Below are 23,485 nucleotides of genomic sequence, written 5' to 3'. Positions count from 1 at the left end.
GAGGAAGTGAATGGACCTGTGCAAAGGAATGTACAAGCCAATCTACCACCTTTCTTGGAATGATGACTATGTTGTATACATCTGTTTCTAGCTACACATAATTGTGTAGGATCAGCTCAAGAGGTTGAATTTAGCTTTTACTGTTCAGTCCTGGCTGAGATCTGTATTTCAGGGGCAATGTTTCTGCATGTGAATCTACCCCAGATAAGATCTTCAGGTACATCCTGCTCAGATTCTGCAGAACTTGATTATTATTACTATTATCATTTATTTATATAACACCTTCAGTGTACATGATGCTTTACAAGTGTTAATTTAACAATTCCCTGCTCTCAGGATTACAGTCTAAAAAGACAGAAAACACAACGGGCCTTATCACACGAGGGGTTTTGCAGCTCAGATCCGGAGTCACTGCGGGTCCAGCCATGCATATTCATATTATAACGCGATGTATTATCAGACACAATTGCTTTCTATGGGGAGTGGTTCAGAGGCAAATCCACAGTCAATTCAGAATGACTTCTCATTTTTTAAAATTTGCTAACAAGTGAATTCACAAAAATTGTTTCTAAGCTCACTTCGATTTCACTTCGAATTGGTCTGGTGTGGAAGATCACCTCGATCTCGCCCCCAGTGACCCCCTGCAACCTGTCCCATCATCCCCTGCCTCCTCCTTCACCCCGATGAAGGATGACAGCTAAGGAGGGGACAAGGAAGAATGACAGCATCCAGAGCCCCACTGAGCATGTGCAAGGGTGCCAATTCGAATAGTTGAATCCCTCTAGTTTGGAATACAATGTGCACTTGCTCCCAAGTAGAGACCACAGTTTCGTTCCTCAGGTATGATAATACATCACTTGAATTGCCTTGGATCGGAAGTGACTCTGCTCCCCCCTTGCTTTGAATTGGAGCTCCTGTTTCACGTGTGATAATATAATTTGTCTTTGAATGTGTGAATATTCCTCCATGATCAGTTTTTCCTTCAATTTTCGTTCTCATTTTCTCTCTTAGTCATTTCCTCCCCCTCTCCTTTCTGGTTATTATGCATGGTAGTGTTAACCTGGAGCACTTGCACCATGAAAAGCTATTGAGAACTATAATGCATCACTAATAATGACACTGCCTTTGTCTCTGGGTCACAAGGGTTCAGAAGAACTAGCCATCCGGTACTCCACGCTACATTTGAAGCAATAATATTGTTCCTCTTGAAGGTTATTATGTTGCCAAGCAGCTTGAACTTTGGGCAAGGGAAAGAAAACCAATGGATTTCAATATCTTTATTAATAAGTATCTGTAAATAACATATCCCAGGTAGTGACTCTCTTGATTATGAAGAGGGTTTTGTGTTGTATCAACAGCAGTGATTAAAGATAAGGGCTTCTGCACAAAGGTACACCCCTCTGATAACAACAAATAAGTGTTTCATGGCAGTGGAAGGATTATAATGTTTTTATATCAAAAACTTTGTGAACTGGAATCCACTTCATCTCATGAATGAAATGTTATCTTCAGCTGCCTGGCAGGTATGCGCACACACACACACACACACACACACGGCATTCCCTCTGTCTATAGTGAGTGTGGCGGTTCCTGTCATTAAATTGATGATTTCTAGAATCCTTGTCAGCATAGTAGCAATGTTGTTGTTAAATGCCATCACGTTGGCCCCAACTCATGGTGACCTTGTGGATGAGACACCTTCAAGACCTCCTCCTATCTTCCACGGTTCTACTCAAGTCCTGTAGATTTAGGCCCATGACTGCCCTAATTGAGTCTAGTCATCTGGTGTGTTTCTTTTTCTCCTGTCCTCCATTTTTCCAAGCATTAATATCTTTTTGACTGAGTCATGCCTTCTCATGATGTGGGCAAAGTACGACAGCTTCAGTTTTGTCATCTTGGCTTCTAGGGGGAACTCTTGTTTGATCTGCTCAAAGTCCCATTTGTTTGTTTTTTTGGCTGCCCATGGCATACTCAGTACTCTTCTCCACCACTACATCTCAAGTGCATTGATTTAATAGCTATGCAGTGTTATAAAAAAAGGTTATTTTGTGCCACATTAAATATTTCACTTCAGTCTACCAGTTCAAGGCTGGAAACAGATCTGAAGTTGGGAAAAGACTGGGGGAGTAAACCCTAGCCACCTGCTTGTATTGTTTTCATAGCTCTTAATATGGAGAATGGGTCACATCTGCATATAGTGTACCCATGTCATATGCAGGCGCACTCACATGGCTTTCAGCATTTGCTGAAAGCTGAGTTAGGAAAAGGGGTGCACTGCCATGCCACCGCACTGCCACCTGCATGAGCTTTACATGGGGGCGGGGTGTGTGTGTCCGGAACAGATCCCCCATGTAAAGGAAGGGCAGACTGTAGTCCAGTTTTCTTTTGTTTGTTTCTACTGTATATAACCATCTTCCAGTTGCCTCACCTGGAAAGGTTTGCACCTTGTTATCTAGTCAGAGAGATCTAGAGTGTTCACACTGCAGTGTTCCAGGTATAATTAAAATTTTATTACTACATATGAGGGAATGCTGGAACTCATTAACTAAAGGACTGGAATGCTTTCCTCTGCTATAGACCACTAACTGCATCATTTATCATCAGTAAAGCTTATTATACAAGAGTGACATATATGAGTTTTTGATACTAAACAAAACTTTGGTAACACCTGGGAATGGTAGCCAACTCAGAATGAAGGAGGAATATGTAAGTAGTGTAAGTAAGTCAAAGGACAAAAGATACAAACTGTGATAATTACATTCAGTCTTAAAAATTTATCTTCCCTGTGACCATTCATGAAGCACATGTGTCCTTTTGTTGCTAAATTAATTAAACTCAAATGGGCATAGAAATCTGTTATCTTAATTCAAACCACAGGTAAGAAATTTCTTGATATGATGTAATTCAGCAGTTTTACACTGGAGATTCCCTTTGGAGTGTTTGAGAATAGCCACTTGATGGTCAGTAACTGAATGTCTTGGGAAACAAGAATGTTCTCTCCCACTTTCCCCCCTACATTTGTTTAATATAATGTTTTAATATAGTGTTATTGCTATGTTTTTATTGAAATTTTTATTCTGTATTGTTGTTTTTATTGCATTTTCTGTACACCGCTTTGATCATCGCGGAAAAGCGGTATAAAAATAAAATTTTATTATTATTATTATTATTATTATTATTAAATTTTGCACAGTTTTTCCCCTCTTGCAAATACTTCATGAGCTAGGAACATTTGCTGAGTGGAACAATATAAAGCACGACTTCTGTATGGCAGTTATGGAAGATCCCCTCCCTTGGATAAAGTTTGCTCCATGTTATCCAATGAGCCCTAGCCTGCTTGGGTTTAGATTCAACACTGAAAAAGTCTTTCTAACTAACTCTAGCACTTTCTGCCAGGAGAGGAAGCACCAGGAAGACCTGTCCAGGAGAGTGAACCCAGTCTCACCACCAACTCTATCTCAGCAGATTCTGGCAACCAGTTCCACCTACCCCAGCTGTAAAGTTGGGGGGGGGGGGCTGGCAGATAAAAGCAGGAGTCTGGCAGGGTTTGATCTACTGCTGGTGAGGTTACTGTCAAAGGAGGTAACACCAAAGGGTTTTTTTCCCTTTGTGGGAGACACTCTGGGGGAGCACAAGTGCAAGGGCCTGTTGTGTTGTTTGAAAGAAGGGGGAGGGATGCATTCTGTTAATTTGCAGTTTACCATTACAGCACTATAAGTATACAGCCAGTCTACTATAGGAAAGAAGTTTTCTGAAAAGAGTAGTGGAGGTACTGAATCTCAGGGGGCAGCCATTACAGTTGCACAGGGCAGAGGAGGTACGGAAAGAGGAGACAGTTACACATTTATAGATGGGGCAGGAATAGGGTGCTAGTTGTCCCTAAACTGTCCTCCAAAACAAACAACCTGGATTGTCTTAGCAACAGAGCCTGTGGGATGAAAATGCTGCCAGTGAATGCGAGGTAAGGGAATGGGGAAGGCAGCTGTCATTCAGGACTGGAGGAGCATGCCAGCCTGGTATGCATCACAGAGGCCTGGCTGGATAAATCTGGGAGGGATTAATTGCTCTCATTTTTGTCCACTGGGATTCTCTGTTCAGCAGCAGATGGGAAGTTGAATAGTTAGAGTTTCTGATAAAATGAATTGATTAGTTAAACTGTGGAATTCACCACTATAAGATGTAGCATCATGGTCGACTTTCAAAGGGTAATAGACAATTCATGCAGGGTGAGCTTCTTGACAAGAGCCAGCATGGTTGAAGTGTTTTGAGTGCTGGATTACAATTCTGGAGACTGCTCAGGCATGGTACTCACCTGAAGCAAGTCCCACTCTTTCAGCTTCAGGGGGGAGGCAAGGGCAAACTGCCCCTGGACAAATCTTGTCAAGAAGACTCCATGATATCTTAGGGCCCCATAAAACAGAAACAACTTCAAAGCACACAAGAGCACCTGCTGCAGCAGCAACATTATTACTCTTGACAGCTGTTAGTCATGGTGGGTAAGTATTCTTTTTGGTTTCAGATGCCGGAGAACACAAGTAGGAGGATGCTATCATGCTCATGTCCTATCTGGCCACTGTAGGAACAGAATGGTGGACTAGATAAGCCACTGATCCAATCTGTCAGGGTTATGATCTTACATCACCCTGAAAGGCTGGTATGTAAAAGAGATAGTGTTACTAGTGAAAAAGCTGCTTTTCCACAGCAGTTTCCACAGCCCAAATATGGTAATTTTGAGAGGATGGACATTTTTGGTGTATGTGTATGTTTTGTTGTTTGCCCTATAACTTTTAGAAATAACAAAATGAAGCACTGAGTGTGATTTTGGCTCAACAGGGTCTATTCACTCATCATTATTTATCAAATTAATCCTGGGCAAGGGAAAATTCTTGATAGCCGGCATGATTTAGTTGTTTGGCTTAGGACTCTGGGGGGTCAGAGGCAAAACCCCTGCTCACTGGGAAATCCACTGGGTGGCCATTAGCAAGTCTCACATTTTCAGTTGCAGAGAAAGACAATGATAAACCACCTCTGAATAAATCTTGCAAAGGAGAACCTGTGAGAGGATCATCATAAGTTGGAGTTGACCTGAGGGTACAAAGTATCTGTGATCATTTAGATTGTAGACATAATGCAGGCCAGCATGGTAAGATGGCTATTTGTGGATTCAGAACAGCAAATGGAGACCCTTTATTTCCTGCCACTGACATCCTGGTAGCTCTCTTTCTTTGCCCTTTTCACACAGACTGCTATTTCCTGCTGTCCATCTGCACTGCATTGAGTACCGATGGCACGAAAGGTTGTACCTCCATCATTTTCTGACACACTTGGAAACAGTGAATTCCACAAGAAAAGCAATCTGGGAAGCTCATGCTTGTTGACAGGACTGGGCTTCCACCCAATAGCAATGACAACAGCAATGCTGGGCAGTTTTTTCTCCCTTCTGCCTGGTGAGATGAGGCTATAATAAGATCTTTTGCTGGAGATGTTAAATCAAGCCTCAGAGCTCTGTTATTACCTTTAAGAGGCTAAAAAGGTAGTTCAAATAAGAGAGTTTAGCAAGGTTGTGCCATTGTGACTACAAATGCTCATGCATCTGCGTACTGGTATATTTCTCTATTTGGACGGCCAAAGCCAGATAACCATCTGTGTACTTAATGTTCATCATGGAATCACAGGGTTTTAGAGTTGGAATGTGTCACAAGGGCCATCTATTCCAGCCCCCTGCCATGCATGAATATACAACTAATGCCCTTCTGAATGATGCCCATCCAGTTGCTGTTTAAAGACTTCCAAAGAAGAAGAGTCTACTACCCTTTGAGGCAATCTACTCCATTGCTGAATAAAGACTTCCAAAGAAGGAGAGTCTACTACCCTTTGAGGCAATCTACTCCACTGCTGAACAATTCTTACAATAAAGATAAATGATAAGCAGTGGGATCAAGTTTATGAAGCCCTCAGAGTTTAATAATGGGCTGGCTTAAGTCCCTAGTTGGTGATCCAGCTGAAAAAGTTTAATTAGCACTTGCATCTCTTTAGGGTTGCAAGCATGGAACAGGGACTCTTGTTAGAAGAAATATATCTAGACATTGAAGCTGAGATCTCTTGACAAGAAGAACAGGAAGAGAAATAGTTTAAAAGTGTTCTAGCATTACTGGGCATGCTGAACATCTACTAGTCTCGGAGAGCCTTTGGATCCCAAACATGGCAGATGCAGCACACAGGTGCTTCATACTAGGTTACAGGCTTCTGACTGAATCAGAGATTCCTGCTTGTCACACCTTGGATCAAAGGAACTGAGAAGATATGGACCAAGCAGAGAAGAGTCAATGATGTCCCTGGAGGAACCAGGTGTAGATGCTTGCTTGGAGAACTAGACAGGGTTAGAGCTTCAGCTCCTTTGGGCTCTCTGGCATGTGATCAGGCAACTGCTATATTCACAACTGTCTCTCTCCAGAATTCATCTGTACCACTTACCTGGTACAGCTGAGTAACAAGCAAGAGAAAAGTGATATGTTCTTCCCTCTCCATGCTACATCTCAGTCAGTCACATATCATGTCATATCATCATGCTGGCCAGAAAATGCATAATTACAGCCTTAGGCATACAGAGTAAACAGAGGCTGGATGGCCATCTGTTGGGGATGCTTTGATTTAGATTTCCTGCATGGCAGGGGGTTGGACTGGATGGCCCTTGCGGTCTCTTCCAACAATATGATTCTATGATTCTATGAGTAGACCCACTGAATCAACAGGATTTACATAAACATAGACTCACCATTCAACATTTGATTCATTGGGTTAGTTCTAGATAGAATTACTAAGAGGATGCAGGCTAGAGTCACAGTATAACAGCAAATGTGAAGTGTGTAGGAATGGTGGTATAGTAATGTGGATTGCTACCATCACAGAGACAAATTTACTTTTCCCACCCACCATTTCTAAGGAGATACCATTTCTGCTGTTCATACTTTCCACCTAGTAAAGGAACCATCTGGTAGCTGATGCTAAAATAAACAGAAGCACATCGTTTGGTCAGAGTGCATCCTTCTTCCTTCAAAATCCAATGACAGGTTACAACAAGTAGATCAGATGATGCTAAAAATTAATGTTTGGGCTGACGAGTATGATAATACACCACATGCTCACCACCTGGTGCCACTTCCTCCTAATTATTCTATTTTGCTTTCATTTCATATGGCTGATTTCAGTTTTGTGTCCTGCAATTCAGTTGCAGAACGCAAGAGTATGAAAAAAAAAAAGTGATAGGGAAGAACAGAGTGTGGAAATGATGTACAGCCATTCCCTCCTATTTCTGTGGCTCATCTGAAACCAAACCTTGTGAATCCTCTCCAGTGGAGAGATGCAATGGATCCTTACACATTAACTGCCCAGAGAAGATGCATAAAACTGAATGAGACTGCGGCCCCATCTGTGCACGCCCCAAAGGGAGATGGGAGCCAGTTCTCTATTGTGTGATTCCATGCTGCCTGGGAACAAATGGTACAACGATGTGGATACAACCACTTGCATGATGACATGGAATTCTTAATTCTGGCTTTCTGCTGGGCAAAAATACGGCTTTTTGATTGCCTCTCAAACCTCTGGAAAGATTTCAGTTGGGACTACAGTGCCCAAAGTCCCCAAAACAGAATGACCAATGACACACTCAGGAATGATTGTATTGCTGGAGGATTCTGAGAGTTGTAGTCCAAAGGTAATTTTCTCAAGCTATGTTGGCTCTTATGTTCTCTGTACAAGGCAAATAGTGAATTTAAGTCTTGATCTATGCTAACCACATACTCATATTGTACAGTATTTCATATTTGCTCTACTATTGACTTGAATATGAAGAAGAGAAACTGCTTACTTAAATTGTCTTCATCTTCCACATTTGCTGCCCCGGGACTTAAATACTTGAAGGGTGCGATGAAAGTCGACAAAATGCTTACTTTTTCTGTAACAAGAAAAAAATGACACAAGAGCACATGCTTATAAAATGTGAGATTTTCTGCAGAATTAATCTTTTCTCTAAGGCAGTTGGAATATTTATTTGGCATCAATTTACATTCATCCCCAACTACACCAAGTTACACTAATTGTATTCATTTAATACATCCCTCCTCTGTGCACATCTCCCTCACCCCTTCTCCATCATCTTGCTCCATGTCCACCTCCTGAGCCCCACTTCATTTTCTCTCCTGTTTTTACCACTTGCACATTTTAGACTGTAAGCTTCTAGTGGCCAGAAACTCTTTCTTTTCTCCATAAAGAGAAAATTCTGTCTTCTGGTTTCTTCTGTTCTGGACAGCAGCTTTATGTACACAAAATATATGAAATGCACATAATTTTATTTTATTTTGTATTTTGTAGGATTATATTTTCTTTAAACAGAACTTGGAATTAACTAGTTAGAAATGTGTCCTTTGTAATTATTTCCAATGTCCAGAAACAAAGGTATACATAAAATAGTGAGGGATAAAAACCACACCTTTTGTGATATAAAAATGCATTTTAATTGCTTTATAGCTACTGGGATGTGGTCTCATTAAATGGTAAATGAGGAATATCATATGGTTGCTGGGTCATGCTGTGCCTCCTTATTGCTACTGCCTTTACTGTTTGCAGTCTTGTTCTGTTTTTTTTTTTTAAAATAAAAAAACACCAAAATGAAACTTTCTCTTTACCTCTCAGAAATGAGAGAGTAAAGGATTATTTTAAAATGAAACTATAATGGTAATTTACTACTGGGGGGCCTTGGGACTATTAACTACTGCTACAACTGCTTACTTTTAAAAAGCAATTTTCCAATTCTGCTTTTTAACAATCAGTCAGTGCTCCTCTGCACCCCTTTAAGAATTGCTTGGTAACTTTATAATCCAATCCCTTCTTTGCATGGACATCATTAATCCCATAACAGAAGTCCCTAGCACAGCATATTAACCATTCCATCTATAAAAAATTTCCATATTTCTTCTCAGTGTTTAATATTTGTTGAAGACAGCAGAAGTCTTTATTTTTATCTTTAAACAAAGTAGTGAGGGAAAAAAATGCAAGTGACATTTCCATAGCATGTTATCTCCAGTCACCTGAGAGACCAGACTCAGTTATAGTGAAACACCAAACCACAGTTGTCATTAAGAATGAATCTGGAGGGTACCACAGGCTAGTATCTGAAACAGAAAACTATTTTTTGTGCTTTCCTGGAAAATGAGATTTGTAAACTAGGCTTCGCTAGTTTGCAGGGCAGAACTGCAGAAGAACAAGAAGGGAAAAATCATAGCTTCTTTTAAACAGACTCTCACATTGACTAACCATTATTTGCCACTAAACCTGAAATATGCCAATGAAAAAAAGATTATTATTTTTTGTTAGATCTAGAATGTTACCATTCGGCAACAAGGAATATAGGTTGAAACTTTATGGTTTCAAAGTGTTTCATATGTTTGTTGAGATAATGCAATATATTTTAAACTACAAGTCTTGTGGAATAAAAGTAAACTTGACAAGTGTGTCATTTACTGACAGTGGCCTATGTTTCAAGAGAACAGTGTATTATAGAAGGTCACCAAATGCCTAGTTCCATAGCTGTGAATTCAGTGAACTATGATGTGTGTGTGTGTGTGTGTGTGTGTGTGTGTGTGATGAGCCAGGGTTGCAAGATGATATAAAGGACAGTGTTCCTATGTCCTTAATGGTTGTGTAGAAGAAGGAATTTCTGTATGTGTTGTTTGTCACACAACAGATGCTGGTGAAATGTCAGGAATAAACTCTTCTAGAACATGGCCACATAGCCCGAAAAACCCACAAAAAACAACACATACATAAATTCCTTCTTCAACACAACCATTAAAGTGACAGGAATCCTTTCTGCTGTTTCACTTGGCAATCTCTGTGTAGAAGGAGGAATCATGGTTGAATAATGTCAATACTTTACACTGGCTATCAATTCTCCTCACTTAAATTGGATGTATAGTTTGTTTCCTTCACTATTCTCCTGTGCCTTCAGCCAGGTTTTAATTTCAGTAAAAATAAACAAAACAAAACACCCCCCCCCCCCAAAAAAAAACCCATTGGTAGTGGGGAGAGAAATGATCCAAGCTGCTGTATCTTCACCCCAGTGGTAAAGATCAAAAATAGAAATGGAGTATGTGGGTGGAATCCTGGATGAACAGACTGAAATTTGAGTGTAACCCTACAACTTTTGGGTACCCTGACTTTGGAAGCTCTATATCCATGTGATTCACTCGCTTGACCAGATGCCATCAGATCATGTGCTGAAGGTATCAGCTATCCTGCATATGTCAATGCCTTCACTGTGACAGCCATAACATTGAAGATTAATGCTTGTCTCAGGTCTTTTCATTTGAAAAAAATCAGCAGTCAGTAAAAATGACAAAATTGGTTGTTTAGAATTTGAACCAAGGCATTCAAAAATAGAAGATGATCTGTCAATTTTGAAGAAATAAAGAATGAAAGTATTTCTAGAAGATGTGGGGAAGGATAGGTTTGTTTATGTATGAGTGTTCTAAGAAAAGCAGGATTGGTCTGTGGATATAGAGAAATCACTGGCTCTGTGAAATAAGAGAAGAAAATAGATAGAAGGAAATTTGAATGGATGCATCTGCAAGCAACAGCCAGTTAGGATACATATCTTAAGGAATGATTACATACTTTTAGCTTGTGCTTAGCTATTTGAAAGAAGCTGGCTCCACTGAGCTACAAATTGCTTCTGTCATCATTAGTTTGGAAAAGTTCCTTTTTCGTTTTGAGAAAACAACTTCCAGAGCCACCTGGCATGTCTAGTGAGATTCTGGGACTTGCAGTCCAGAAAATGAACTTTTCCAGTTCTGGTGAAGACAGGTGTAATGTGTAAATCAAAAGGGACAATTTGGAAGTGCCTGCCCCCTTTTGATTCCTTGCTTCTTCTGAAGAGTTGTGTTGCCAAGGTTGAGAGGGTGGAACTGTAACAAAATTCATCTGGGTCTGTGGTTAGTGTCTGGAATGAAAACACTCATGTACCAAAACTGGAGCAGTTTTCAACTTAAAAATGTTTCAGTTTTTTTTTAAAAGGTGAATACATATGGGATGTCATGTAGCAGACGGAACAAGGTTTTCTCTGCTACTGCAGATACTAGAGCATGGATCAACGGCTTCAACATTACAAGAAAAGATATTCTACTGAAACATTAGAATGAACCTCCTGGTAAAAGAGCTGTTTGATGGTGGAACAGACTGATACAGAGAGTAGTGGTCTCTCCTTCCTTGGAGCCCTTTAGATACAGGTTGGGTGTCTATTTCTCAAGGGTGCTTTAGTTGTGTATCCCTGCATGGCAGGGGATTGAACTAGATGGTCCTTATGACCTCTTCTAACATTGCAATTCTATGATAAGCATGTATGTGTGATTTACAAGGAGGTGGCCCATTTCTTCATGTGAGAAGGGCAAGGCAGATAACTGACTAACTTGATAGAACTGACAGGATTCAAGAGAATGTGAGGGATTCACTTAACTCTTTTCATGCACAGAAAGGAAACATGCGTGGTGGTGGTGGCGGCGGCAGCGAATATCTTCTTATAAGCTATGTTGCAATCCAAAGTATTTGGTGATGGCTTTGCTATGAATGACTGAAGCCATAAAGACTTGGAAGGAACAAGAACTCCAAGGTGATGTTTTAGGTTTTATTAATAAAAAAGTCCCAAGGCTTTGATTTTAAGGCCATGGTTCCCTTATGCCACTGCTCATACTAATTCATAGTAATGAACTGCAAGATCATTCTGGGTTGCAGCACTGCAAGCAATGCATTTCCAGAGGTGTGTGAGTCTATGGAGATTCACATGTGAAAAAGGAGGCGAGCGAAGTGGATTGTTCCCATCCTTATTGCGCAATCACACAAAGATTATCAGATGATGTTGCGCTTTTCCCGTTGTTATCCCATCAATGAGGTGGAAGTTTCTGTTAATCAAAAGTGATGGGACAGTTCCACTTCATTGATGGGATGATGATGGGATAAGCGCGATGCGTGTGTGATAATCTTCATGCAATCATGCGATAAAGACAGAATAAGGATGGGAGCGATCCACTTCGCTCCTTTTTTTTCACATTGATAATCTCCTATGTGGGTTTATGCATAGGCCAGTGGTAAAAAATAAGAAAAATATCCCAATAACACAGAGTGCCAATAACCATAACAACTATTATCTATGTTAGCACAATAGCTCAATGTGTAAACAACTTATAATACACACAGCCATAAATGTGTAAAAAAAGATCAACAAAACCTGACAACCAGAGAAACAAACAAACATGTTAATTATATGTTTGTAAAGCAGTGCTGTTGGTGGTAAATATATCCTGATTCATTCAGTATGGGGTAGGGTTAGGAGGGAGAGCTGACAAATATCATGTTTATTAATCCTCCCCTTTTCCATGAACTTATTCATGAGCTGTAAGTATATTCAAAAATAAAGCTCCATGTCCATTTGCAACCAGACAAAATACTGTTAAATATAAAGTTGCAATTTCCACACAATTATACTTTCAATGAGATCAAGCATTGACACCTTTACGTAAGTGACAGTGTACTTTGACAACCCTCTGCAATATGTATGCTTCTTTAATGCTTTAATACCAAAGGAAGACACTGTTCTATGTTTCAAAAGTGGATGGTGACCCTTCTCTTGGCAACTGGAAAACCACTTCTTATCTCTGTTCCTGGGGAGGGGGAGAAGCATATATAGCTCTCTAGAAAAGGTCATACTATAAGTTCTATCAGTACTAATCAGAACAGCTAGTAGCAAAGGGTTGATGGTACTTAATCTTTGGTACTTCCTATGCTTTGGACTTCAGCTTCTGAGAGCTGACATCCAAAATACCTGAAGGACCAGAGCTGGAACATTACTGATGTACATTACACAATGCTCGTTGGGGGAGAGGCCTTAACAAAAACCACAAACTACATCTCATGATTCCAACCACATGTGGGAATCGCCCCTATAGCCAAATCAATCACAGCCATAGGCTTAAAAAACAACAGATAGGGAAGATAACAGGAAATGTAAAGTGGGTGCATGTCCAATAATCTGAGCAGTGCTACAGCATATACAGTAATATTAATGTCTCCTTGATTTAAGAAAAGATGAATAGAAAAAGAAGCCATTTGTCACCTAAATCCTCATAAATATTTGGAAATGTGGCATGTTCATTTTGCACAGAGGTTAATGAGCACTATTAATAATTGGGTTTAAAAAACATTCTCTGTCTATGCAGCCAGATTAGACAGATGGCGACCAGTAGTTTGCCACATCAGCATGAATGATGTTTTACTGAATTACTTCCATTATCATCCTATACTAATTGATTACTCTAAGCTTTGTATGTTGGAGATTTCTTACATGGATGGTTATAAAAAGAGAAACTGGAGGCAGGCTGCCCATCCCAATTAGGAAATCATGCATGATTCCAGATCACGGCATGTGTGCCATTCTCAGAGGAGTCTGCAGGAGTAGGAGTGGGCCAGATCCCAGCTTTAATAATCCACGTGGGAAGCTGGGAACTCCCTCATGCCTACATCTGTTGCAAACTTGCCAAAAACAATAGCAATGTAATTGTGCTAGCACTTTTCTTTCCTAATTCCATGAATATAGCTCTCTCTCTCTCTCTCTCTCTCTCTCTCTGCATGTTTATGTGTGTGTGCACATGTGCATGTATGTTTATGTATCGCACACTCAGAGGTAAATATGCTCCCATTTACACATTTAAGCTGAATGCTGAGAGGACCTCCTTGGTAAGGTCAGGGTTGGCTGCAGATATTTTGCGGCCAGAAATAAAACACTCCCCCCAAAAAACTATGGCTTCATTCCTATTTTATGTATAAAACCCAGCTGGAGCAGCACCAGTGAAGTTTCTTCAACACTGGTGAAGAGGTTACATTTTCAGCTGCACAGCAAGACAGCAGGCTTGCTGTATATATGGAGATTATAATGTGTATGTGTGTGTATTTAGACCCCACTCTTTAGTCCCAAAGGGTCACAGAATAGCTCGAATACTTAATTCAAGAGACCCTGCCTTCATCCTTACAATGTTTATATGATTCAAAGATCTGGACACTATGCCTTGGATATTCATGATCAAGAGTAATAGGAGGACCCATACTTCAGTAAGAGGGCAAATGCTTTGCATGTAGAAGGTCCTAGGTTCAGTCTCTGGGATCTCCAGTTAAAAAGGGACAGGCAGAAGGTGATGGTAAAGACATTTGTTAGAGACCTAGGATCCTTTCAAACTGCACAATTACAGCCCTATGATTCCACTTTAACTGCCAATGACAACATCCAATGGAATCTTGGAGTTATCGTTTGGTGAGATACTCCTCTCTGTAGAGAATTCTAAGCACCTATCTCTACACTGCAAATCCCAGGATTTGTTGGATGGAATCATGTTAGTTAAAGTGGAATAACAGTATTATAAGTGTAGAAAACATGCAGGGGTAGCTATGTTAGCCATTTAACAAATACAAACAAAAATCCATCAGTGATACCTTTATTGGCCAACCAAAATGTACAATATACTTGTTGCAAACTTTGGAAGCTCCATGAGCTTCTTCATCAGGCAAGATGTTACAAACTAAACAGGAAGAAAAAAGACTATTTGAGATGTTAGTCAGATGTTGTTTCAGTCCTTAGGAAAGATGTTATTATGGGGAGGATATCTTTTGCAGGGAGGCTCCTCCTCCTTTTTGCCATGTGGCAATAGGGAGATTTTCAAAGTCCAGGAAATTTAAAGTCCATTTGCATCTGAACAGGGAGCCCTCTTTTGCAATTCAATATGTCTCCATTTCAGTGAGAACACAGGTAGGCTTGCCATATCCCGATTCTGGGTAGGACATTCACGGTTTTTCAACCGTCTGGAATGTCCCGTCCCGGGTATGGCAGCCGTCCTGGAACTCCTGGTCACCACCTCCTCCCTCTTAGTAATGCAAGGCCTAGCTGCCATGCTGGGAAGGAGGGCTCGGGGCGGATCCGCACGGCCTATTCAGTGGGCTGGGCTCCAGAGGAGGAGGCCACAGCCGCGCGGCTTCCTCCTCTGGAGCTGAGCCCACTGGCTAGGCCCTGTGCGGCTCCGCCTCCGAGAAGGCTTCCTGCCAAGCTGGGGTCCGAGAAGAGAGGCTGCTCGGAGCCCAGCCGGACTTGGGGAACACTCTCCGCCTCCGAGAAGGCTTCTCACCGTTTATATTAATGCTTTTTGAATTTATTAATTTTTTGTTTTTTAGTTGTTTGTGTCCTCCATTTACAAAATATGTCCTACATTGGGGGGATTTTGTCCTACATTTGTCTTACATTTTCCCCATTTGTCCCGGTTTGGAGGTAGACAGTTATGGCAACCCTAATCACAGGCCTCTTTGTAGACAGAGAAAACTTTGTAGGCAGAGAGTACTATAAGTGTGTTAGTATGAAAGAGGGCCCAAAGAGTCTCTGCAAGTTGAGCAGACCAATTAATTGACCTCATTAAAAGCAATTCTCTAAATCATATAAACATTTATTTCAATTTACTTAACTGTTCATTTTTCTACTGGCATGGAATTGTATTCAGAGTAGCTTACATCCTGTTACCTGGTACATGTTATATCACATATGGCATTACTGAATTATAGTTCGACCATCTGTAAGCCAAAATGCCTTCTTTGGTAGCTATGTGTTAAGCACTCATAGTGATATAAGAAGATGAGAAACTTGGTGACTTTTGCCTAAAGAGCATATTGCACATTTTAGGCACCAACACCAAATAGGCCTTGCCTCTTCTACCATGCCTCTAACCATGATGGGACACAGATCAGGGAACCTAAAGAAGGCTGAAAATTTTCAAGAACTGCATAACAAATATTTTTTTTCCCATTTTACAAAGACTAACTGATAGGGCTTGGGAAAAATACTTTTGGACTACAACTTCTACAATCCTCTGGTTAGCATGGCCATAGGCACTGGCCATGATGGCTGTGGGATTTGGGGAGTTGCAATTCAAAACAACTTTTCCAGTGTTGCTACTGGTAGCAAATGATTTGCTTTCAGGGGTGACATTTACCAGTTCCTGGATATAACTTGCATTCCTCCTTTCACATAAATTAATAGACAAACATATTCAACAAACCATGTGACATTTACCTAAGTGTTTTAAAAAGAAGAAGAATAGTAGAAGTAAAAGAAGAGTCACTACTTTAAAACACACAGAAGTATGAGTTGTTGACTGGTAATACAGTTTCAGTCGAACCAAATACATAATATTGTGTAATCCTTACCCAGAGGTGGAAGTGCCCATAAAGTTATAATAACTCAAGGTATTTTATCTCTTTGTGTCCTTAGGCTAAGTGACAAAAGGGGGGAAACACTCCTGAAACTAAATTGAATAGTTTTAGATATTATTTTAGTAGCCTGAACCAGATTTCAGATTGATTCTGTGGAATCTAATAGAGAATAACAGACACACTTCACCTCTCTTATTGAAAATCCATCTTACGGCTGGATTTTTCTCTCATGCTGTTTATTACACACAATGAAAAACTAATAGTTTACAATACAACCTGCCTCATTCTGAAAATGGCCATGCATTTCAGGCTGACTTGGAGTGAGCTCTTATGAAATGCCAAAGGACTGCAAGCTAGATGTGTCTACTCAAATGCCCATTTACATTCATTTGTGGAAACTTGCTAAAACACATCACATCTTTTACATTTAGTGTACAGCTGAGAGCTTCAGGACTGTACCTAACATAAAGTCACAATATACTATATCCTTTCTTATTGGTTTGTTTGTGTTTATTTCATCCTTCTTCCAGTTTGGAACACTGAGTGAATAAAAAACAACAATATACTGATGATAGCCATGAAGTACAAAAAGATAAATAATAATACTTTATCATTTGAAGTATTAGCAGAAATCAGTGCAACTTGCTCAAGAAGAACCCTGTTGGATAAGACCAAAAAGCTTTTTGAACCCAGTATTCTAGCAAACCAGCTGCCTATGGAAAACCTAGAAGCAGGGTATGAATGGTTGTATTCCTCAGGCATATTACATCTGATACTGGATGTAATATGCAATCGTCATAAATATTGGCAATTCCTCTACATTGGGTAGTATTTTAGTAGGCATGCACATGACAGTAAATGTATGTTCCAACACTGCTTCTCCGCCAGGGGAATAAAAAAAGGATACATATTGGTGAGTAACCACTGTTTTCTATTGTTGCTGTTGCTGTTGCTGTTGTTGTATGCCTTCATGTTGTTTCTAACTTCCAGCATATTTAATTTCTTATTTTTTATTAATTTATTTTCATAAAATTCCACAGTGAGGAAGAGCTCTGGGTGATTATATGAACCCATGCTTACATTTCTGGAGAAACTGTGTATAATTTAATGTACTGTTTTATCTTTTCAAAGGGACTTTTTGTAATTTTAACCTTACTAGAGAATCCTATTATTGTTCTAATTAACAGAATTTGAATGAACTGATTTTCTCCTTCTGCGTCCTAAAGGTGTCAGACACGGCTAGCTAAACATGAGATTAACAATGTTAGATTGATTTTTAGTTTGCTCTTAAATCCAAGTCTAAACGAAAAGCTTAATCACTTAAAAAACATCACTTTAAAACAGCTACCCAAATCTTGTGCATTTCCACATATTAGACAACAATCTGTGGTGCTGGCTAGAAATTGTGGGAATTGTAGACAACATATAGCGGCAGAGGCAGCGGGGGGCAAGGTTGGGGAAGGTTGCTGTAGTGCAAACAGAAAAAAAAATCACTTAACGTATGCTAACTGTGGTTTGGATCCATCTACTCTCCCCTTTCATAGCATCTTCATGCAATTTCCTTGCCTACCTATACTCCCAAAATGTAAGCTTTGGGTCTTTTAAAAACTAGAATTGGCCCTGTCTCTTATTTGAAAGATGCCAGTCCTCTGAAGGGCTTTACAGACCAAGTCTAATTTAAAATTATACAGGTCTGTGACAGAAATAAATACAGTAATTCATTCGGTTTCAAAATAAAGAACCACAAGAATCAAAAGCCAGAGGGTTCTTGAAGTTGCCCCTCAGTAGTTAACATCTGGACAGGAAGCTGAGCAGGAAAGCAGGTCATCTGGCCACAGTTGAGCTATACTGTATATCTATTTAGATAAACATAATTTTTTCTCAGTTTGCTTCTACATACACATATGCTCATGTACATTTTAAGCAAATTTGCACCTTCAGAAAAACCAAGCTGCCTGTCTCTCATACAGCTGTCTACTGATCGGCAGGCTGTGTAGCAAAAGCTGACTCACTGCTGTTTGTCTTTTATGTACTACTTCTGAAAGGTACAGTAAGCGTTTAGTGATTAAAAGCTCTCCATTTAATCCTGTATCTACTACAGTTTGGGGGAGGTATGACCTTCCTCTCTTGTACTTTTGCAATAATGCATATTTAACCTTAATCCTCTCCTGGCCTCTGCTTTATACCATGAGTTGATCTTTTGCTGCTCATTGTATTTCTGGATTCCCTTAAAAGTGCAGTATGTTAAATGGATTGCTTAGTGCATTCTTAAAAGGGATGGCAGCAGTGCGCTAATCTGTTTAAGGCATGCCAACCAAGAGCATGCTTGCAATGGCTTGGTTTCAGCTTTCCATACTAGAAATAGGATTGTGGGGGAAGCCATCCTCCCATTCCTGGGTAGTCTGGGAGCAAGGTCTGTATGAAATGGGAGGATCTGGATTGCTGTCTCATTTGCCTTTATGGGAATTGTGCCCTTGAATTTGCCAAGGAAACAAGCCAACTTGAATGTATGAAGGGCCAATTCCTGGGGGTTGGGGGTTATCTGGTAAAGATTTCATGTCCATTCAACTCTGGCCAAAGAAGGGAAATGCGTGAGAATTGGATATACTAATCAAGGAAGTGTCATTGCACCAAAAGGCCAAACACTATTTCCTGACCTCTGTAAAATCTTGACCATCAACCTGTTGCAACATACAGACTACTTAGGCTTTCTTCAAGAGATGATAATAAATATTTTTATTTTCTCCACATATTGTTTTCCCAAGTAATCACACATGCACTTGAATTCACTGTTTTATAGGACCAAGAACCCATGTTTATAAGATCTATTCAGTTTTATACCCAAGAGAGTGTTATTGTAGGACTCTGGCCATCTGCAATGGTGATGTGGTAGTTAACCAGCACCTACAACGTCCAGCATATCACCAGAGTGAAGCAGAAAGTGAGACACTCCATTCTGTCTGCCTAACATAGGGGTAGTCTAAGGATGAGCATGGTTTGAGAGTGAACATTGTCAAAGGATCAGGGGCATGTAAAGTGGGCCCTTGGTACCTGCTGGGTTTGGTTCAAGGGACCCCCGTGGATACCAAAATCTGTGGATGCTCAAGTCCCATTAAATAAATGGCATAGTAAAATGGTATCCCTTCTATAAAATGGCAAAATCAAGGCTTGCATTTTGGAATTTTTATTCTTTTGAATATTTTCAAGCTATGGATGCTTGAATCTAGGGATAAAGAATGTGTGGATATAGAGGGCTGATTGTAATCAGCTTTCAAGTAATGGCCCACAATCAGGAAGCTTTGGCTATATTTTCTTGAAGAAAAACATGCTCCTATTACTTTAGATGGCTTCAAATTTGCAGACACAATGAACTCTGAGGATTAAAGATCAGAACAGAGAAGGAAAAGAACATATGACAGGTAACACCACATGACTTTCATTCACATCAAAAAACAGCTGTTCATCTTACTCCCTTCCCATTGTCAAAAATCCCCTTTGATTTTAATAGTGTCCATCTTGTGGAGGTAAATTAGCTTATTATTTTGAGTTGCTACTCTCTCTCTCTCCCCGTGTGTGTCTCCCTTTCTCTCTTATTCTCTCTCTCACACACACACAGAGAGAACTGCTCCTGAAAACAGTTCAGAGTCAGTATTGTGAGACTGGCAGCATTTGTTCTGAACAATTTGGAATGGGGCGTAAATAAAGAATGAGAATGGTATGGAGTGATCATGTGAAGTTTTATGAAAAATCTTTCACCACATGACAATGAATGCGAATATTTTGAAAGATGAGAAAATTGGGCTAAACAAGTGGCCAGAGGAAGCTGTAGCCTTTGATAAGTTGAAGTAGACTTATTAGGACCAGGGGGAATTCTTGTGATTTTCTTTTCTTTTTTGCAAGAAACACAAAGACGTTGTAAAAGGCAGACATGCAAAAAGAGAAATTACATTAGTCTAGAAGAAATAGCTTATGGCTGAAACTTGAGTACCATTGGGATCTCTGTGGTATAGAAATGAAATACATATGAGAATAATAAGCCAGATTTTTATGGGCTCCAGGTCCATAGTTTAGGGAATACATCTACATATCTGTATTACAGTTCCCAGAATCCAATAGCCAGCTGTGGGATTCCCAGAGCAGTAGTCAAACAGGTATCTTTTTCAAAACTTGGTCTGTGTGGTAAGGCATACGAACATTAGCAGACTCCTGTTGGACCTGCGCATAGGTCCACCTTGTCCAGTATCCTGCTTCCCATGAATAGACTGTCACATGCCTTAGTGAAGGCCACTAGCAGTAGTTATCTCTTTCTGTTGCTGCCCAGCAGTTGGTACTCAAAGGCATGACAATGTATAAATTTCTTAAAGCTATCCATGGATTGGTTTAATAGTCCTTAAAAAACTAAACAATTGACGCTAGTGGTCATCACTTATGCTTTGCCTGTGCACTCCAGAGTTTGGAAAATTACTTCTTCGGACTACACTTCCTTGAGTTCCCTGGGCAGCATGGCCAATCCCCATTCTGAATATCAAAAAACGTAATTTGTCTAAGCTGTCCCATATATTCATTGGCTAAATCCAATTGCTTGTCCCATCCAGAACAGATCTATTGAATCAATGGGGTTTGAATAGATGCTGACTTGACATTCAAGAATTGATTCAATGGATCTACTCAAGATGGGGTTCATAATCAGATTTAGGCCATTATGCAGTGGGTGAAATCCTGGCAATGTCAATGACCCCGGATTCTTGTATTGGGAGAGATGACTTGCAAAGTAGGCAAAAAAGGCCTAATTAAAAAAGGGGTAGGAGGAACACCATCTAGCAAAGCAGGATCTGGAGGCGTGATTGAGAAAATTTCAGGATTAGCAGAGTACATGAGGTTTAGGAAATGACATGAGAAAAAAACAAAATTTGGGACCAAGACCAAACAGAAAGGAAAGCTGCATGCCACCAAGGGCTACAGAGATGAGGACAGCACCCCAAAAGCTGAGTAACAAAAGGAAAAGCCACTGAAAAATTGCATTTGTATATTACAGATGTGTTTGATAATGATAATCCACAATCCAGTGAAGATTAAACTATTCTTGGAGCAGAGGGAGGAGACAACTTGTTCTTGGCTTCCCTGATGCAATACCCATAAAGCCAAATTAGGTTTATAACTTTGCATTAAATTAGATATGTTATTTTATACAAGCACTTACAAAAGAGTTCTAAGTATCCAATAACTGTTTTCTTTATTCCCTTGTTAGTAGCTGACACTTTTGGCAGTGTTCAGGCATGCGCCAAGTTGATTTAGAGCATTGATTTTCAGTTGGCACACATCCCTCCATCCTCAGACAGAACTGATTAGCTTAGCAGGAAAACAGCACTTAACTTTGTATTGTCTGTTGGATTTTGCTTGTCTCCCTTTGAAGGATGTCTGCAATGGCAGCTGGCTAGGAGGGATCTTCTTACTCGGTGGCTTGCTTGCATGCATCTGGAAAGTACCCCTCCATGTATGAAGAATCAATCCAACTCTGTTCTTTTGAATATGCACAGCTTAGGAAAGTTATATTTTTGGACTACAACTCCCAGAATCCCAACATAGGCAATGAACAATATGGCTGCAGATTTTGGAAATTACAGTCCCCTCAAAGTAACTTTTCCAAGTTCTTGTGACGGCCCCTTAGGTAGTCAAATGGTGGCACTTATTTGTATAATTGCAAACTAAAGGACAGTATAACTGTGTAGTTAGGCTCAGGCCTAGAGAGGGCTTTCAAAGCTAAAAAACATACCAGGAGCTCATCATTTCAGGCAGTACAGCCACACACACTGGATTCTTCTTTCTTAATGAAATCTCACCCAGAACCTACAATTATTTTCTTACTGAAGCATAGGATAGGAACGTGAGATGCTGTTGAACTATAAATCCTGTCATCCTTGACTATGGGCTTTGCCAGCTGGAGCAAAAGGGGTTATAGTCCAATAACATTGGAAGGATCATAGGGTCCTCAGTCCTGTTCTACCATTTTCTCTGTGTTGATATTTCCTTTATTGGGTAAACCTAATCTTATTAGTAATCAATCTTTACCTAAATTCCTTGGTCTCTGCCTGGTTGTCCATAGTTGCCCAGTCCTCAGTCTACCCATATCTGCAAAGCAGAGCCCAAGACAGAAGAAAGAATACATGCCTTTAAAAGGATCACATTTTGGTTTTATCCATTAGCTGATATGCTTTCCTGCATACATAAATGTTAATCCTCATATTCAACAAAATACTTATTGGATAATTCCAGCTGCATAAGTGATTGGAATATTGACTCTTGCAGTAGTAGAAATAATGATCAATAACACTAACAGCATTGTAATGGATTGCTATCCCATGATGCAGTAAAGATGAAATAAATGTATTGTATGATCAATTCACTCATTATCCCACCCTCTTCTTTATCTCTGCAGGTCCTGCAATATTTGTTTTGTTTCTCTCCCTCTCAGCCAAGAGATACTAGTCAAAAGATCCTCTGGAATGATCAACACCACAACTGCTTCCAAATAATGTTTTCCATCTTCCATGCTGCTGGTGCTAATCCACTCAGATATACTGATCGTTATTGTAGTTATACAGTTAGTGATCCTATTCACTAAGGTATGGCTAAGCTTCCAATTATATTGATTAAAATATGCAAGATTCTTATATGTGGCAAAGCTAGAGACTGCATTAATGCTAAGAAGCTTTCAGGCTGTCAAAAAGAGAGGGGAAAAAGCAGGAAACAAGAGTGTCATCCCATATAGCACAGATTGAATGCCTGTTCCCTATCTATCTTTTGACTGACCACCAGAACCAGAACCAGAACCAGAACCAGACACCAAAGTAAAAACAAAAAGAACTCCAGTATTTTGTCTGTTGCAATTGTGTGCTTCAAGCTGACTCCTACTTATGGTGACCTATTCATACGCTATTCTTGGCAGGGGTTATTCAGAGGAGGTTTGTCACTGCCTTTAGAGCGAAAGAATATCACTTACCTAAGGTCACCCAATGCCTTTCCATGGCTACAAGGGGGATTCAAGCCCTGGTCTCCCATACTGCTAGTCCAACACTCAAACCACTACACCACACATTTTTATGTGTTGCTAAAGACCGCAGAGGTTCTTGGTCATGTATTCACTTAAAAGCAAATTGCCTAATTTGTGTTCTCTGCAGCCACTGATTCTATG

At 40.1% G+C, this 23,485-nt stretch overlaps 1 protein-coding gene across 1 annotated transcript in view; it reads right to left on the bottom strand.

Annotated features, from left to right (window-relative positions):
- Positions 1 to 23,485, bottom strand: part of ADARB2 (adenosine deaminase RNA specific B2 (inactive)) — a 455,088-nt gene that overhangs the window by 151,980 nt on the left and 279,623 nt on the right. The window contains exon 3 of the mRNA XM_089533515.1: positions 7,868 to 7,954. Coding sequence (XP_089389641.1) covers positions 7,868 to 7,954 — 87 coding nt within the window. The remainder of the gene's footprint in view (positions 1 to 7,867; positions 7,955 to 23,485) is intronic.

The sequence above is a fragment of the Sceloporus occidentalis genome, unplaced genomic scaffold, assembly GCF_023333645.1.
Source record: "Sceloporus occidentalis isolate IW3139 unplaced genomic scaffold, rSceOcc1.0.p SCAF_7, whole genome shotgun sequence".
Taxonomy (NCBI): domain Eukaryota; kingdom Metazoa; phylum Chordata; class Lepidosauria; order Squamata; family Phrynosomatidae; genus Sceloporus; species Sceloporus occidentalis.
Note: the sequence above shows the minus strand (reverse complement) of the source record. Positions and strands in the feature narration are given on the sequence as shown.